Here is an 18,823-nt window from a genome sequence, read left to right as displayed (position 1 = left end):
ACCCTCTCATTTGCCCTTATTCTCCCCTGGCTGCTCCTCCCCGGCTTCTCCTCACCTTCTCATTTGCCCTTATTCTCCCCTGGCTGCTCCTCTCCCGGCTTCTCCTCACCCTCTCATTTGCCCTTATATTCCCCTGGCTGCTCGTCTCCTGGCTACTGCTCACCCTCTCATTTGCCCTTATTCTCCCCTGGCTGCTCCTCTCCCGGCTTCTCCTCACCCTCTCATTTGCCCTTATTCTCCCCTGGCTGCTCCTCTCCTGGCTTCTCCTCACCCTCTCATTTGCCCTTATTCTTCCTGGCTGCTCCTCTCCCGGCTTCTCCTCACCCTCTCATTTGCCCTTATTCTCCTCTGGCAGCTCCTCTCCCGGCTTCTCCTCACCCTCTCATTTGCCCTTATTCTCCCCTGGCTGCTCCTCTCCCAGCTTCTCCTCACCCTCTCATTTGCCCTTATATTCCCCTGGCTGCTCGTCTCCTGGCTACTGCTCACCCTCTCATTTGCCCTTATTCTCCCCTGGCTGCTCCTCTCCCGGCTTCTCCTCACCCTCTCATTTGCCCTTATTCTCCCCTGGCTGCTCCTCTCCCGGCTTCTCCTCACCCTCTCATTTGCCCTTATTCTCCCTGGCTGCTCCTCTCCTGGCTTCTCCTCACCCTCTCATTTGCCCTTATTCTCCTCTGGCAGCTCCTCTCCCGGCTTCTCCTCACCCTCTCATTTGCACTTATATTCCCCTGGCTGCTCGTCTCCCGGCTTCTCCTCACCCTCTCATTTGCCCTTATATTCCCCTGCCTGCTCGTCTCCCGGCTTCTCCTCACCCTCTCATTTGCCCTTATTCTCCCCTGGCTGCTCCTCTCCCGGCTTCTCCTCACCCTCTCATTTGCCCTTATTCTCCTCTGGCAGCTCCTCTCCCGGCTTCTCCTCACCCTCTCATTTGCCCTTATTCTCCCCTGGCTGCTCCTCTCCCGGCTTCTTCTCACCCTCTCATTTGCCCTTATTCGTTCCTGGCTGCTCCTCTCCCGGCTTCTGCTCACACTCTCATTTGCACTTATTGTCCCCTGGCTGCTCCTCTCCCGGCTTCTCCTCACCCTCTCATTTGCCCTTATTCTTCCCTTGCTGCTCCTCTCCCGGCTTCTCCTCACCCTGTCATTTGCCCTTATTCTCCCCTGGCTACTCCTCTCCCGGCTTCTCCTCACTTCTCATTTGCCCTTATTCTTCCCTGGCTGCTCCTCTCCCGGCTTCTCCTCACCCTCTCAGTTGCCCTTATTCTCCCCTGGCTGCTCCTCTCCCGGATTCTCCTCACCCTCTCAGCTGCACTTATTCTCCCCTGGCTGCTCCTCTCCCGGCTTCTCCTCACCCTCTCGTTTGCCCTTATTCTCCCCTGGCTGCTCCTCTGCCGTCTTCTCCTCACCCTCTCATTTGCCCTTATTCTCCCCTGGCTGCTCCTCTCCCGGCTTCTCCCCACCCTCTCATTTGCCCTTATTCTCCCCTGGCTGCTCCTCCCCGGCTTCTCCTCACCCTCTCATTTGCCCTTATTCTCCCCTGGCTGCTCCTCTCCCGGCTTCTCCTCACCCTCTCATTTGCCCTTATATTCCCCTGGCTGCTCGTCTCCTGGCTACTGCTCACCCTCTCATTTGCCCTTATTCTCCCCTGGCTGCTCCTCTCCCGGCTTCTCCTCACCCTCTCATTTGCCCTTATTCTCCCCTGGCTGCTCCTCTCCCGGCTTCTCTTCACCCTCTCATTTGCCCTTATTCTCCCTGGCTGCTCCTCTCCCGGCTTCTCCTCACCCTCTCATTTGCCCTTATTCTCCTCTGGCAGCTCCTCTCCCGGCTTCTCCTCACACTCTCATTTGCACTTATATTCCCCTGGCTGCTCGTCTCCCGGCTTCTCCTCACCCTCTCATTTGCCCTTATTCTCCCCTGGCTGCTCCTTTCCGGCTTCTCCTCACCCTCTCATTTGCCCTTATATTCCCCTGGCTGCTCGTCTCCCGGCTTCTCCTCACCCTCTCATTTGCCCTTATTATCCCCTGGCTGCTCCTCTCCCGGCTTCTCCTCACCCTCTCATTTGCCCTTATTCTCCCTGGCTGCTCCTCTCCCGGCTTCTCCTCACCCTCTCATTTGTGCCCTTATTCTCCTCTGGCAACTCCTCTCCCAGCTTCTCCTCACCCTCTCAGTTGCACTTATATTCCCCTGGCTGCTCGTCTCCCGGCTTCTCCTCACCCTCTCATTTGCCCTTATTCTCCCCTGGCTGCTCCTCTCCGGCTTCTCCTCACCCTCTCATTTGCCCTTATATTCCCCTGGCTGCTCGTCTCCCGGCTTCTCCTCACCCTCTCATTTGCCCTTATTCTCCCCTGGCTGCTCCTCTCCCGGCTTCTCCTCACCCTCTCATTTGCCCTTATTCTCCTCTGGCAGCTCCTCTCCCGGCTACTCCTCACCCTCTCATTTGCCCTTATTCTCCCCTGGCTGCTCCTCTCCCGGCTTCTCCTCACCCTCTCATTTGCCCTTATTCTTCCCTGGCTGGTCCTCTCCCGGCTTCTCCTCACCCTCTCAGTTGCATTTATTCGCCCCTGGCTGCTCCTCTCCCGGCTTCTCCTCACCCTCTCATTTGCCCTTATATTCCCCTGGCTGCTCGTCTCCCGGCTTCTCCTCACCCTCTCATTTGCCCTTATTCTCCCCTGGCTGCTCCTCTCCCGGCTTCTCCTCACCCTCTCAGTTGCCCTTATTCTCCCCTGGCTGCTCCTCTCCCGGCTTCTCCTCACCCTCTCATTTGCCTTTATTCTCCCCTGGCTGCTCCTCTCCCGGCTTCTCCTCACCCTCTCATTTGCCCTTATTCTCGCCTGGCTGCTCCTCTCCCGGCTTCTGCTCACCCTCTCATTTGCCCTTATTCTCCCCTGGCTGCTCGTCTCGCGGCTTATCCTCACCCTCTCATTTGCCATTATTCTCCCCTGGCTGCTCCTCTCCCGGCTTATCCTCACCCTCTCATTTGCCCTTATTCTCCCCTGGCTGCTCCTCTCCCCGCTTATCCTCACCCTCTCAGTTGCACTTATTCTCCCCTGGCTGCTCCTCTCCCGGCTTCTCCTCACCCTCTCAGTTGCCCTTATTCTCCCCTGGCTGCTCCTCTCCCGGCTTATCCTCACCCTGTCATTTGCCCTTATTCTCCCCTGGCTGCTCCTCTCCCGGCTTCTCCTCACCCTCTCATTTGCCCTTATTCTTCCCTGGCTGCTCCTCTCCCGGCTTCTCCTCACCCTCTCAGTTGCACTTATTCTCCCCTGGCTGCTCCTCTCCCGGCTTCGCCTCACCCTCTCGTTTGCCCTTATTCTCCCCTGGCTGCTCCTCTCCCGTCTTCTCCTCACCCTCTCATTTGCCCTTATTCTTCCCTGGCTGCTCCTCTCCCGGCTTCTCCTCACCCTCTCAGTTGCACTTATTCTCCCCTGGCTGCTCCTCTCCCGGCTTCGCCTCACCCTCTCGTTTGCCCTTATTCTCCCCTGGCTGCTCCTCTCCCGGCTTCTTCTCACCCTCTCATTTGCCCTTATTCGTTCCTGGCTGCTCCTCTCCCGGCTTCTGCTCACCCTCTCATTTGCCCTTATTCTCCCCTGGCTGCTCCTCTCCCGGCTTCTCCTCACCCTCTCATTTGCCCTTATTCTCCCCTGGCTGCTCCTCCCCGGCTTCTCCTCACCCTCTCATTTGCCCTTATTCTCCCCTGGCTGCTCCTCTCCCGGCTTCTCCTCACCCTCTCATTTGCCCTTATATTCCCCTGGCTGCTCGTCTCCTGGCTACTGCTCACCCTCTCATTTGCCCTTATTCTCCCCTGGCTGCTCCTCTCCCGGCTTCTGCTCACCCTCTCATTTGCCCTTATTCTCCCCTGGCTGCTCCTCTCCCGGCTTCTCCTCACCCTCTCATTTGCCCTTATTCTCCCCTGGCTGCTCCTCCCCGGCTTCTCCTCACCCTCTCATTTGCCCTTATTCTCCCCTGGCTGCTCCTCTCCCGGCTTCTCCTCACCCTCTCATTTGCCCTTATATTCCCCTGGCTGCTCGTCTCCTGGCTACTGCTCACCCTCTCATTTGCCCTTATTCTCCCCTGGCTGCTCCTCTCCCGGCTTCTCCTCACCCTCTCATTTGCCCTTATTCTCCCCTGGCTGCTCCTCTCCTGGCTTCTCCTCACCCTCTCATTTGCCCTTATTCTCCCTGGCTGCTCCTCTCCCGGCTTCTCCTCACCCTCTCATTTGCCCTTATTCTCCTCTGGCAGCTCCTCTCCCGGCTTCTCCTCACCCTCTCATTTGCCCTTATTCTCCCCTGGCTGCTCCTCTCCCAGCTTCTCCTCACCCTCTCATTTGCCCTTATATTTCCCTGGCTGCTCGTCTCCTGGCTACTGCTCACCCTCTCATTTGCCCTTATTCTCCCCTGGCTGCTCCTCTCCCGGCTTCTCCTCACCCTCTCATTTGCCCTTATTCTCCCCTGGCTGCTCCTCTCCCGGCTTCTCCTCACCCTCTCATTTGCCCTTATTCTCCCTGGCTGCTCCTCTCCTGGCTTCTCCTCACCCTCTCATTTGCCCTTATTCTCCTCTGGCAGCTCCTCTCCCGGCTTCTCCTCACCCTCTCATTTGCACTTATATTCCCCTGGCTGCTCGTCTCCCGGCTTCTCCTCACCCTCTCATTTGCCCTTATATTCCCCTGCCTGCTCGTCTCCCGGCTTCTCCTCACCCTCTCATTTGCCCTTATTCTCCCCTGGCTGCTCCTCTCCCGGCTTCTCCTCACCCTCTCATTTGCCCTTATTCTCCTCTGGCAGCTCCTCTCCCGGCTTCTCCTCACCCTCTCATTTGCCCTTATTCTCCCCTGGCTGCTCCTCTCCCGGCTTCTTCTCACCCTCTCATTTGCCCTTATTCGTTCCTGGCTGCTCCTCTCCCGGCTTCTGCTCACACTCTCATTTGCACTTATTCTCCCCTGGCTGCTCCTCTCCCGGCTTCTCCTCACCCTCTCATTTGCCCTTATTCTTCCCTTGCTGCTCCTCTCCCGGCTTCTCCTCACCCTGTCATTTGCCCTTATTCTCCCCTGGCTACTCCTCTCCCGGCTTCTCCTCACTTCTCATTTGCCCTTATTCTTCCCTGGCTGCTCCTCTCCCGGCTTCTCCTCACCCTCTCAGTTGCCCTTATTCTCCCCTGGCTGCTCCTCTCCCGGATTCTCCTCACCCTCTCAGCTGCACTTATTCTCCCCTGGCTGCTCCTCTCCCGGCTTCTCCTCACCCTCTCGTTTGCCCTTATTCTCCCCTGGCTGCTCCTCTGCCGTCTTCTCCTCACCCTCTCATTTGCCCTTATTCTCCCCTGGCTGCTCCTCTCCCGGCTTCTCCTCACCCTCTCATTTGCCCTTATTCTCCCCTGGCTGCTCCTCCCCGGCTTCTCCTCACCCTCTCATTTGCCCTTATTCTCCCCTGGCTGCTCCTCTCCCGGCTTCTCCTCACCCTCTCATTTGCCCTTATATTCCCCTGGCTGCTCGTCTCCTGGCTACTGCTCACCCTCTCATTTGCCCTTATTCTCCCCTGGCTGCTCCTCTCCCGGCTTCTCCTCACCCTCTCATTTGCCCTTATTCTCCCCTGGCTGCTCCTCTCCCGGCTTCTCTTCACCCTCTCATTTGCCCTTATTCTCCCTGGCTGCTCCTCTCCCGGCTTCTCCTCACCCTCTCATTTGCCCTTATTCTCCTCTGGCAGCTCCTCTCCCGGCTTCTCCTCACACTCTCATTTGCACTTATATTCCCCTGGCTGCTCGTCTCCCGGCTTCTCCTCACCCTCTCATTTGCCCTTATTCTCCCCTGGCTGCTCCTCTCCGGCTTCTCCTCACCCTCTCATTTGCCCTTATATTCCCCTGGCTGCTCGTCTCCCGGCTTCTCCTCACCCTCTCATTTGCCCTTATTATCCCCTGGCTGCTCCTCTCCCGGCTTCTCCTCACCCTCTCATTTGCCCTTATTCTCCCTGGCTGCTCCTCTCCCGGCTTCTCCTCACCCTCTCATTTGTGCCCTTATTCTCCTCTGGCAACTCCTCTCCCAGCTTCTCCTCACCCTCTCAGTTGCACTTATATTCCCCTGGCTGCTCGTCTCCCGGCTTCTCCTCACCCTCTCATTTGCCCTTATTCTCCCCTGGCTGCTCCTCTCCGGCTTCTCCTCACCCTCTCATTTGCCCTTATATTCCCCTGGCTGCTCGTCTCCCGGCTTCTCCTCACCCTCTCATTTGCCCTTATTCTCCCCTGGCTGCTCCTCTCCCGGCTTCTCCTCACCCTCTCATTTGCCCTTATTCTCCTCTGGCAGCTCCTCTCCCGGCTACTCCTCACCCTCTCATTTGCCCTTATTCTCCCCTGGCTGCTCCTCTCCCGGCTTCTCCTCACCCTCTCATTTGCCCTTATTCTTCCCTGGCTGGTCCTCTCCCGGCTTCTCCTCACCCTCTCAGTTGCATTTATTCGCCCCTGGCTGCTCCTCACCCGGCTTCTCCTCACCCTCTCATTTGCCCTTATATTCCCCTGGCTGCTCGTCTCCCGGCTTCTCCTCACCCTCTCATTTGCCCTTATTCTCCCCTGGCTGCTCCTCTCCTGGCTTCTCCTCACCCTCTCAGTTGCCCTTATTCTCCCCTGGCTGCTCCTCTCCCGGCTTCTCCTCACCCTCTCATTTGCCCTTATTCTCCCCTGGCTGCTCCTCTCCCGGTTTCTCCTCACCCTCTCATTTGCCCTTATTCTCGCCTGGCTGCTCCTCTCCCGGCTTCTGCTCACCCTCTCATTTGCCCTTATTCTCCCCTGGCTGCTCGTCTCGCGGCTTATCCTCACCCTCTCATTTGCCATTATTCTCCCCTGGCTGCTCCTCTCCCGGCTTATCCTCACCCTCTCATTTGCCCTTATTCTCCCCTGGCTGCTCCTCTCCCCGCTTATCCTCACCCTCTCAGTTGCACTTATTCTCCCCTGGCTGCTCCTCTCCCGGCTTCTCCTCACCCTCTCAGTTGCCCTTATTCTCCCCTGGCTGCTCCTCTCCCGGCTTCTCCTCACCCTGTCATTTGCCCTTATTCTCCCCTGGCTGCTCCTCTCCCGGCTTCTCCTCACCCTCTCATTTGCCCTTATTCTTCCCTGGCTGCTCCTCTCCCGGCTTCTCCTCACCCTCTCAGTTGCACTTATTCTCCCCTGGCTGCTCCTCTCCCGGCTTCGCCTCACCCTCTCGTTTGCCCTTATTCTCCCCTGGCTGCTCCTCTCCCGTCTTCTCCTCACCCTCTCGTTTGCCCTTATTCTCCCCTGGCTGCTCCTCTCCCGGCTACTCCTCACCCTCTCATTTGCCCTTATTCTCCCCTGGCTGCTCCTCTCCCGGCTTCTCCTCACCCTCTCATTTGCCCTTATTCTTCCTTGGCTGGTCCTCTCCCGGCTTCTCCTCACCCCCTCATTTGCCCTTATTCTCCCCTGGCTGCTCCTCTCCCAGCCTATCCTCACCCTCTCATTTGCCCTTATTCTTCCCTGGCTGATCGTCTCCCGGCTTCTCCTCACCCTCTCATTTGCCCTTATTCTCCCCTGGCTGCTCCTCTCCCGGTTTATCCTCACCCTCTCATTTGCCCTTATTCTCCCCTGGCTGGTCCTCTCCCGGCTTCTCCTCACCCTCTCAGTTGCACTTATTCTCCCCTGGCTGCTCCACTCCCGGCTTTAGGCTGAGTAGTGTGGGTTCCCCCCCTGCTCTTGACCCTGTTGTAATGTGCCCTGACCCAAAAAAGATAACGCGTGCACAGCTCTGTTGTATGGAAAAATTAAATGGCCGTAGGTCTTTATTATATACAAAACAATGACACTGTACACTGGTTGTGCCAGCTGTACAGTAACTAACACTTTTTGGGCACATCGTGTCCAGGGGTTGGGATGCCCCCCTTCCTTTAGCCTCCCTTTCGGTGTCCTGTGGCATCCTTTCCTGGACACGTGCCGCCGCCTACGACTTTTTCTTCTACCGTGTACCGTGAAAAAGTACTCGGCGTTCCTGTTCCGGCTTTCCTCTTTCCTTTCTTGCAGGGCGGGTTGGGTGGAAAACGAATCCTTTACCGCTTTGTCCAGGCCCTGGGAGCTTACCCGAGTGAGGTGAGCTCCTAACCTGGTTGTGACTTGGTCCTGCTTCTCTAGGGTATTTGTACCCCTTCCACCTTTGTTGTGCAGATTTCAGGCCGCCAGTGCTCCTTCCTGTCCCCCCCCCCCCCTGTTGCTTTCTCACCTTGCCTCTATTTCCTTGTGTGCCTTTGGGGCACGCCGCTGGTGGGGGCGCCGCTCTGGCTGCCCCTCCCTTTTGATTTCCCGCCTGCTTGTGGTCCCCCCACCCTGCGCCTAACCCCCCAGGCCCTCCATCGTGCCGCGCTTCGTGCAGCACGGGGCCTGGGGCATAGGCTGAGTAGTGTGGGTTCCCCCCCTGCTCTTGACCCTGTTGTAATGTGCCCTGACCCAAAAAAGATAACGCGTGCACAGCTCTGTTGTATGGAAAAATTAAATGGCCGTAGCCCTTTATTATATACAAAACAATGACACTGTACACTGGTTGTGCCAGCTGTACAGTAACTAACACTTTTTGGGCACATCGTGTCCAGGGGTTGGGATGCCCCCCTTCCTTTAGCCTCCCTTTCGGTGTCCTGTGGCATCCTTTCCTGGACACGTGCCGCCACACCTGAGGGGTTGCTTGTCTAAACCGCTCAGGTCCCCCCAAAACAGTGACCCTGCCGTCTACTTATTTGCAACCCTGTGTCGCTAGTGCTTGAAAGATGTTGTCCGCAAATCTTCCCCAGCCCTTGTTGGACAGGTGTACCCCGTCCTGGTGGAACCAGTCGGGGTCGTTCTGTGATAGCCCGTGTTTTATGTAATGTAGTCCTGTGCTCCTGCAGTACTTCTCTACCCCTTTGTTCAGCTTTTTTCGTGCCGTCTCAATGGCCTGCCTCTTGCGCGCCCCGTACCAGATTCTGCGCGTTATGATCTCTGACATAAATATTTCCGTTTTACCCCAGCAGTGTGCTGTTGCCCTTAGTGATTCGCATATGTCGCGCATTAGCTCGCCCCGGTTTGTTCTGACCAAGTCGTTCCCACCGAGGTGGATGACCAAGTACTCGGGAGAGTCCCTGAACCCAATCAGATCTGACAGCCTGTCGTGGATGTCCTCCCAGTGCATCCCTGGGAGGCCCCACCGTGAAGTAATTGTTCTTTTGAAGTGCAAACCCTCTCTGTAATCCTCGATCCATCTGCCTGCTCTTGTCACGAATGAGTGTCCGACTATCCATGTTGATTTGTAGGGTGTTTTGTCTGCATGGGAAATGGGAAATGATTCATATCATGCTTTCTCGCACATACCTCTTGAAACATTGCGATTTCCAACCCCCGATACTCTTTACTCCCTCTGCCCCCAAACCACCTGCCCATGCTGATGTGGCTGCCCCTATTCTAAAGGAGTGGGTCCCGAATTCTGCCTTGTCCCACCCCGCTTTTGCTATAGTTTTCTTTAGTATCGCCTGAAATTGGTACCTGCTGAGGGCCCTGCCGTCCCTATGTATCAATAGCTGGCCCCCTACTTCCGGACGCACTTTGAGGAATTGCTTCGTGATGCACCTTGGACAGTGCTCCCTTTCTTTGACACAATTTAGCTCTATTGTCCGCCCCCTCCCCTCCTGGTCTGTCTTGGATTTTCTTAGTAATATTGCCATTCCTTCGGCCCTTATGCATATGTCAGATTTTGCTAAGCCATCCCCTGCCGCCGTGTTTCGCGCTACTAGCTCCCCGACCCTTAGTGCCCCGTAATATGCTAAAGCAAACGCTGCCCTAAACAATTTGACCTCGTAGCTGCTGTTGCATGTGCTGTGTAATAGTTTTAACAGTATTGTCATCTTTGCAAAATTCAGGGGCCTCCTGCTGTCAGGTGTCTTTCCTTCTAACTTTGCCCACCCCTTCATTGCGTATTTCAATCGTGAATTTGTTGTCGGGTCTGCTATCCCGGCCACTTTCGCCGTGTATGCTATCGCCGCCAGGTGTGCTGCCGCCCAACTTTTCCTCTTTCCTTGTGAAAATGCGCTCCCCACAAAATCACATAACATTGCCACCGTGATGTCCCCGATTTTTCTGGCTCCTGTTTCTCTTAATACATTATTTACATGCTTTTTATATTGCTCACCGGTTCTGTATGTTATGGCGTTTCTGGCCAACTTCTCTACCGTCTGCTCCTGTGGTTCTTTTTCCTCTTCTGAGCCAACCTTGTAGTTGACCGTGCTTCCTCCCATTCTTCCAGAGGTACCCATGCCTTCCTTGGTGTGGGCGTTTTTTTCCTTCTTGCATCCGGGCGCAATTCTCTGAACCTGTCCCACTGAAAGCGAGATAAGGCGTCAGCGACCACATTTGCTTCACCTGCGATATGCCTTGCTTTTATGCTGACATTATTCTTAAGGCAACTTAGGGTTATAACCCTCATTATTTCCAGCACTAGTGGGCATGATGCGCTCCCGTTATTTATGACATGAACTACTGCCATGTTATCTGACCATACCTTTACATCCTTGCAGCTCAGCTCTTTTTCCCATGCGCATAGTGCTACCCATATTGGGAATATTTCCAACAATGTAATATTATTAGTCCATTCTGCTTTTTGCCATTTTTCTGGCCATTCTTCCGCACACCATTCTGTCCCTAGAATTGCTCCGAAACCAAACCCCCCGGCTGCGTCTGTGAATAACACCCTTTCGTTCTCTTCATTTATAGGTGTTCGCCAGATTACTGAGCCATTGAAAGATTTTAAAAATTCTGCCCATACCTCCATGTCTCTTTTTATACCTTCCCCAATTCTCACTCTGTGGTGTCCTTCTCTAGCCCCTCTTGTTCTCAGCTCTAACCTTCTCTGGAATATTTTACCCTGTGGTATGATTCTTCCTGCAAAATTCAGTTTTCCTGCCAGTGACTGTAGCTCCTTCACGGTGGCTTTGTTTTTTCCTATCAGGCCTTTGATTTTACTTAGTAAGTCTGCTACCTTCTCTTCTGGGATCCTGCATTCCCCCATTCGTGAGTCTATTTCGATGCCTAGGAATTGTATTGCTTGTGTTGGGCCTGTGGTTTTCTCTTCTGCTAAAGGGAAACCCCACTCTTTAGCTAATGTTACGAATTTCTGCAGTGTGTTTTGACATTGATTGGAGTCATGTGGCCCCACAAATAGAAAATCATCTAGGTAATGTACTACTTGTGCCCCCTCATCTTCCTTTGTAAGCGCCCATTGCATGAATGAGCTTACTTTCTCAAAATAAGCACATGAAATGGCGCAACCCATTGGAAGGCACCTGTCCACAAAGTATTTGCCTTCCCACTGCATACACAGCCACCTCTGGGACTCTTCTCTCACTGGTAGGAGACGGAATGCAGACTTTATGTCCGCTTTTGCCATCCATGCTCCCTTTCCTGCTTTTCTGACTATGTGTACGGCTTCCATAAAGTCTGAGTAACTTACTGACACTGCCTCCTTGTTGATCCCGTCATTCACTGAAGCCCCTTTCGGGTATGATAGATGGTGGATCAGTCTAAACTCGCCTGTCTCCTTTTTTGGAACTAGCCCTAGCGGTGAACATATGTACTCTCTGAATGGGGGGGGACTGTAAGGGCCTCTGATTCTCCCTAGCTCGATTTCTTTGCTGATTTTCTTGGTCACTAACTCCTTGTTTGCTAGTGCTGATTTCAGATTTTTGGGCGTGTTGGTAGACCCGTGCCCTTCAAACGGGATCTCAAAACCCTCTTGAAAACCTTGCCTGATCGTTTCTGCCAATTCCTGATCTGGAAATACCCGTAGCCATTTCTCCATTACTTCCAGTTTTACTGGAGTGGCCCCTTTTTCGCCTGCTCTTCTAGTTCTGCTTCTCTGGCCCCCTGTACTTATTGTATGCTGCCTTTGTGCATTTGTTGGTAGCATGTTCCCCCCCACAATTCTCGCATTTGTGATTGAATTTGCATTTCTTCCCCCAGCTGCATTGCACCCCTTTCTCGAAATTTCTGCATTGTCCTGGCTGTGCTCTTGTACCCCCATATTCTCCCCTGCCACCCCCTTGTGCTGTCGGTGGTATATTGCTCTGCCAGCTTCTTTGCGCCTCGTAATGCCTGCTCCGAAAATTCTGCTCGCTTGCCCTGTCGCGACTACCTTCGAATCTCCTGTTGTTGTATCTGTAATCTCTTCTGTAATCATTATACCCATACTGTCTCCGGTAGTAGCTGCCCGCATTTGGCTGCTCCCTGCTGTCCCACTTCTCTTTTAATACATTGAAAATGTACAGGTTGTAATTCTCTTCATCCCACCCAATATCTGGGAAGCAATCCATCTCTTTCCTAAACTCATGATCATACTCTTTCCATGCATCCCCCCCAAATGCTTTGTAAACTTTTAGTACGCTCTGCTGATATGTGACCAGCGATGGGCCGTCCTCGGGAAATTTTTGCAAAATGATGGACGACATTATTTGAAATGCTGCTGTCCAGTTGTCAAAGTTTCTTGTTACTGCTGATCTTTTCAATAACCCTTTCTCATCCTCTTTTATGTCCTCTTTTGCTACATCGTGTCCCCTCTTCTGTACATCTAGCAGTGTGAATATGTCTATTAACTCCTTTCTCCATATTTTTTCCTTAATTTTGTCGCTAATATGCCAGGCCTGTGCTTTCAATGACCGCCCCTGAGCATCTTTGCCTATCGTGGGTCTCCCATATTTTGTCATATTCGTCGGTGGCTCATTGACTGTTACTGTGGCACCCTCTGGTGTAGTGTTTGGGCTTTGGGGTGGCTCTGGTGTAGGGGGTTAGCCCCGTTGTCTGCTGGCCCCTGTCCCCCTGCCCCCCTGCCTCCGCCTGTCCTGTCCTCAGTGCTCCGTCCTCTCCCTATTACCCCTTTCTTCTTCACCCAGGCTCGCAGGTGGTCTCTTTCTTCATCCTCGCTACTTTCCCCTTCTGATTCCGTGTTTCCTTGCTCTTCATCCTTCCCCATTTTGGCTCTGGGCGACTTACCGTGGGCCTTCATGCATTTGACATTTTCATTCAATACTTTAATCATTTTGTTAATGTTGTTGCTTAATTTTACGATACCTTTGTTTTTCTGCTTTTTCTTAGGCCTCTCTGGCTCTTGCGACTCTTCCACTGCTCCTCTCGCTCTCTTCTTACCTTGTGGTACCGCTGCTTCCTCGTCGCTATCTGTGGAATCCTCAAGCAGCAGGGGCGACATTGCCCTAGCCCTTTCTTCCTTTTGCATAACCTCCAGGACCCATTTGGCCCCATAGTCTTTTTCCGCCTTTTTGGCCCATGCGCTGAATTCCTGAGCTCTTCTTAGTTTTTCTTCCATTCTTCCACTTTTTTGACCAATGTTCAAAATTGAAAAACTCAGGGATCAGCCTGTGATTTTGCTGTTCTTTTCCACCTGGCTCTAACCACTGAGCTATACTGCCAGCTTGGGTTAGTGCCTGGCTTCACGAATCAAAATGCTTGTTGCCGTGGCCGCTCTCTGCCTGTGGCACCACTGACTGCTGCGGCGCGTTATCCGGGCCGTTTGTTTCCAAAAGAAATTTTTTTTTTTTTTTTTTAAATTTTTTTTTAATTTTTTTTTTTTTTATATAATCACTTCCTGTTGGCCGCCGTTGGAGTGTTAGCGTGAACCGCCACCCTTCCCGATGCCAGCTGACGCCCCTCCTTCCTGCTCCACCACTTTTGTCTTTATGTGCTGTGGCTTTAAGGCCTTATCTAGCCCCGCCTCCAAGGCGCGACGTTCCGCGTGTGCCTGCTTCCTGACGCTGGCCGGCTGCTTCCGCTTTGCTCACCGCCGCCACGGCCTGGGTTTCCCGATGTCCGCTTCCTTCACTCCGCAGCCTGGTTTCCCCCGATGTCCGTTGTGCGGTCTTCTTTCTTCTTCCCGCCGCTCCGGCTTCCCGGGTCCTCCGCTGCTCTCACCGCTTCTCCCAGCATTCCGCTCTTCTCAGCTGGGTCCGCTGAACGCGGTGTGGTAGGTCTTCCTCCTTCCGTCACCGCCTCTCGCCAGCCGGGGTCCCGCTCTTCTCCGCTGGGTCCGCTGACGCGATGTGTTTCGGTCTTCCCACGCAGCTCCGTCTTCCCGGGTCCTCTGCTGCTGTCACCGCTTCTCGTCAGCCGGGGTCCCCCTCTTCTCCGCTGGGTCCGCTGACGCGATGTGTTTAGGTCTTCCCATGCAGCTCCGTCTTCCCGGGTCCTCTGCTGCTGTCACCGCTTCTCGTCAGCCGGGGTCCCCCTCTTCTCCGCTGGGTCCGCTGACGCGATGCGTTTAGGTCTTCCCACGCAGCTCCGGCTTCCCGGGTCCTCTGCTGCTGTCACCGCTTCTCGTCAGCCGGGGTCCCGCTCTTCTCCGCTGGGTCCGTTTACTCGATGCTCCCTTGGATCCGTTGTCCCCACGAGGTTGGTCTTCCTTTCTCTTCGTTCTGCGACCGTTCTTCCCGCCGTTTAAACCCGCAGAGGTGAAAACGACCAGGGAACCGCTCTCAAAACCGCTTAAGCCCGCAGAGGCAAAACGAAATGAAATCAAAGCGAAAACGAATCCTTTACAAAACGAATCCTTTACCGCTTTGTCCAGGCCCTGGGAGCTTACCCGAGTGAGGTGAGCTCCTAACCTGGTTGTGACTTGGTCCTGCTTCTCTGGGGTATTTGTACCCCTTCCACCTTTGTTGTGCAGATTTCAGGCCGCCAGTGCTCCTTCCTGTCCTCCCCCCCCCTGTTGCTTTCTCACCTTGCCTCTATTTCCTTGTGTGCCTTTGGGGCATGCCGCTGGTGGGGGCACCGCTCTGGCTGCCCCTCCCTTTTGATTTCCCGCCTGTTTGTGGTCCCCCCACCCTGCGCCTAACCCCCCAGGCCCTCCATCGTGCCGCGCTTCGTGCAGCACGGGGCCTGGGGCAATCTCTCTGCACCTATACCGAGCGGGCCCCTCTTTCCTGCCCGTCTTCTCAGTTCCTTCTGCTTTCTGCCAGTTCTTTGACCTACTACTAGTTATATCTATGATCTTTAAATGTCAACATCCCACTATAATTGGAAAACAAATACATACAGCAAAGAATGCAAACCATCCTAAATTCTGGGCATGACCGTGCTAAGCGTGCTGAACTAACCTCTAGTTCCCACCTTCACGCCGCGCAGGGGCACAGAGTTCCATTACAATATCAAAGGTTTGCCTTGTGGTCCTGGAACGTGAGGTCGGCACAGGATTTACTCCCCGCCGCCGAATTAGGTTCTATGGATATGACCTGTGGAGGGGGGGGGGGGACTTTTGTCACGAGGACACTAACATGGTTAAAAAGCAAGGGTATGCCCGCCAGCATGCCAACCGGGCATTCTGTCATTTCAGATATGGCATTTGGTTACTTTTACCCAATAGTCAGATGCAGACTGTTTTACCCTTTTTTTATGCCCATACAGGCAGCCGTTTTTAGAGAGAGAGAGAGAGAGAGAGAGAGAGTGAAGACATGATGCATCTTGGTAAATGTATAGTTGTCACTTCATGAGAGTTAATAGTTGTGATGCCACTTCACTCATGATAGAAGACTGGAGTTTACATATTTGAATAAATGAACGTGTATAGCCTCATCTAACCTATTCAAGGGGGCTGCAACCTTTGGTTATCCTAATGTTTTGCACTACAATCCCCATCACCCCCAAGCCAGCATATTCAATGACAAGGCATCATGGGAGTTGCACTCCAAAACATCTGGGGAGCCGCAAGTTACAGGCCCCTGTCCAGGAGAAGACGAGGACGACGTAGAACGCCAGAGGTTATCTTACAAGCTGCTGATCAAGGGAGGAGTCCTGAGTGAATGTTTTACAAGAATCTATGCCAGTCCTCGTGTAATGGTGTGGAGGGGGCGTTTACTAGGACAGTTAGGAAGAAGAGGCAGACTGCATTGGCAGGAGGCTGAATAGTGTAAGGTTAGGTCATGATTCCTCTGGAAATAACACCATCAGAAAACCAGTGTGAGACCTAATCATTGGCTTCAGGTGAGAAGCAAAGAAATAGTGCAGGTATAGGCCAGTAATGGCCACACGTTAAACAAGATGACTGCACCTTCAACAAAGTACACCCGTAAGCCAGCGATGACCATATATAGATGAAGAGATGCACTAAGAAGTGAGGCGGGCTAATGAGTGACACAATAGGACCGAGGTAGCATAATGAGTGCACTGCATAGCAGAATAACTGCACTTTCTACATCCCTTCCTAACGGACAAACTATTACAGGAACCTCGACAAATTACAGAACATTCCCCAAAACACTGCCTGCCCGAATTATTTTCATAAACCTTTTTCATATACTTTTTTTTCCACATGTGGCATTGCTTAAACATTCCTCAAGATGTGGTGTCATGTCAATGCATGCCACTAATATCTTGCAATGTACCTTTGTGTAACTTTTCAAGCCCATTCTTTTGCTATTGCCTGCCCGTGATGCAAACACGCCATACAGGTCCTCACATTAGCCATCCCCACTGATCTTCCATTCCTGATCTATATCCCTGACTTCCTTTGCTGTGTCTGTCTGGACTACAGCTCCCTTCTACAGCTCCCTTGATCCCTCACCATTGAGATTCGAGTCATATTCCAAAACATCTGGAGAGCCAGAGGTTGCAGACCTCTGATGCAAGATACTCAATGTTCAGCTCATCTTGTCATTCCAGCCCGTAGAGCATGCCCACTGCCAAAGCTACATGTCATTGATTTCTAAATAGCTTGAAAGGGCACCTGTGAACTTGAGAAATTGTTATTTTTTAATGTAAAACAGAACATGTTTTCCACATGTCATGAAATGATGAACAGATTCAGGGTATGTTGTGTTCGTATGCAATCCTATTGTTGTTATCCCCCTCTTTGCATGATCGCCTGTTTCGGATTGCATTCTTAAAAGTAAATGCGTGTTTCTAACTTTTACAGCTCATCCAACAACTACCCCTCTTCAGGAGACACATACGTGTACACAAGGACATATGAGGAGAACAGGTAGGGCTGGTGATGTATCTTGAAGATGCGTAACCGAAAATGTGAACATGCGCCAAGCCCCAAGAGTGGCAGTGTTTTACTCAACTGTACCCTTCCCAATGGGTTTTCCTGACTGCTGATCTTCATGTTTTACTTTTGCACTGGTCGATTAATTGATGAATGACTGATCAGAAGTATTAATGGATGATTGGTTGAGTGACTGACTCAATGATTCATTTATTAATTGATTGGCCAAATTACTGTCTGCTTGCTTGATTGATGGTCATGTTAACTTGCCTCATCTTGCTTGACTCACAATACACTTCTAAAGCCAGATGCGCACCATTGACTTTTAGGAAACGTTAGAAAATAATGTAGTCAAAGCTTCACTGAAGGTCGGAGATTGGGCAGCAATTGAATAGAACATGGGAGATCACACAATTCAAGCTCGTGTCTCAAGAATATGTCCCCCGACGTTGATGCATTTGGAGAAGGGGTCTGCAACTTGCCGCTCACCAGATGTTGTGGCCTAAGACTCCCATGATCCTGTACCGTTGACTATGCTGGCTAGGGCTAATGGGAATTGATTTCCAAACCATCTGCATAGCCAAAGGATATGGTCTTTGATCTGGGGGATGTGTTTTTGGATGGTAAAAACCAACCCTACCAGTTCCCTTAAGTGCCAAGGACGAGTATACTCGTCCTTTTTGCATGGACTTGCATAATAGCCTGCCAGTAAAGTTTATGCCACCGAATAATCTATAAAGCATATGCGCCAATGTTAACACCTTAAATGAAAAACGCTAATGGATGGCAGAGACAAAATCCTTTTCAGACCATAGACCATCATACATTGGCATTTAAAAAGACCAGTACCTGTATCATTTTGTGCTGATTTTAGTATTGACTTGTCACTAGAGTTTTTCAATGGATCCGCAGAGTGCAGCTTTCATCTCAGACACAAAATAACAATATATTTTCGTATATAGGGCCTCATGACAAGTTTGCCAGTCCGGAAATAAGGGTGCCGGTAAGCTCTCTGGCAGCCTTGTTTCAGGACCGGCAAACTACGTGTTTTCCTGCCCGAGCTGCTGTGCCCCACAGGTCAGACCCTGCCGAGGGCAGCGGTCACGGTAAGCAAACCCATCACAGAAAGCACAGTCACCGTTAGCAATGGTGCCGGTGCTTCCATGTAACCACGGAATGGGGATTAAAAAATTTACCGGCACCTGACTTTCCGGCCGCCGGACTCATAATAAGCCAGTGGCACAAGGAAGTCAGGCGCCGGAAATTTTTACGGGTCCGGCGGCAACTGGACCCGTCATGAGGACCCTAGTGTTTCATGCCAATTTCCTGCGGCATTGAATCACTTTAATTACTTCACGGATTAGTGGTTCTGAGATGAAATAACAGCGAAGAGGCAAAAGGGTGGGGTTTGCTAGGCTTAGGGGCTGATGGGGGCCACCACATGCACCACAATGCTGGCACATTAGATTGTACCCAAAGTATCACCAAGGGCTTCCAGCCCATCTCTAGTCTCATTTGTGATGACTTGCATGATCTCCAGAGATACCCACCAAAGGCCTGTTACATGTGAGGTGCCAACAGGAAGGCAGAATTATCAGAAACTGAAGAGCCCGACTTGTGAGAGCCCATGCTATGCAGGAGGCTCAGCAAGCTGGCCCCTTCAAGACAGGGGAAAGCTCACAATCTTGGCGATAATGTAAAAGATCTAACATTCAAAAGAAGCCAGCAGCAACCACATACTGCTGCAGTACAATCTTGGAGGGGGGAGGACAGATGGAGGAGGCTGTCTGAATCCAAAAGGAAGGCCTTTTAATGGACTTGGTGCACCGTGCCTTGCAGT

General features: G+C 52.6%; 1 protein-coding gene across 29 annotated transcripts in view; it reads left to right on the top strand.

The window, feature by feature from the left end:
• The window catches only part of SCEL (sciellin), a 500,729-nt gene that overhangs the window by 455,124 nt on the left and 26,782 nt on the right, over positions 1 to 18,823 (top strand). For all 29 annotated transcript variants that reach the window (XM_069640234.1, XM_069640237.1, XM_069640230.1 and 26 more), the window contains one exon: positions 16,912 to 16,977. In XM_069640234.1, the coding sequence (XP_069496335.1) occupies positions 16,912 to 16,977 (66 nt within the window). The remainder of the gene's footprint in view (positions 1 to 16,911; positions 16,978 to 18,823) is intronic.

Source organism: Ambystoma mexicanum, chromosome 7q, assembly GCF_040938575.1.
Source record: "Ambystoma mexicanum isolate Mex_15411 chromosome 7q, UKY_AmexF1_1, whole genome shotgun sequence".
In the NCBI taxonomy this organism is placed as follows: Eukaryota; Metazoa; Chordata; class Amphibia; order Caudata; family Ambystomatidae; genus Ambystoma; species Ambystoma mexicanum.
This window is presented reverse-complemented; position numbering and strand designations above follow the sequence as displayed.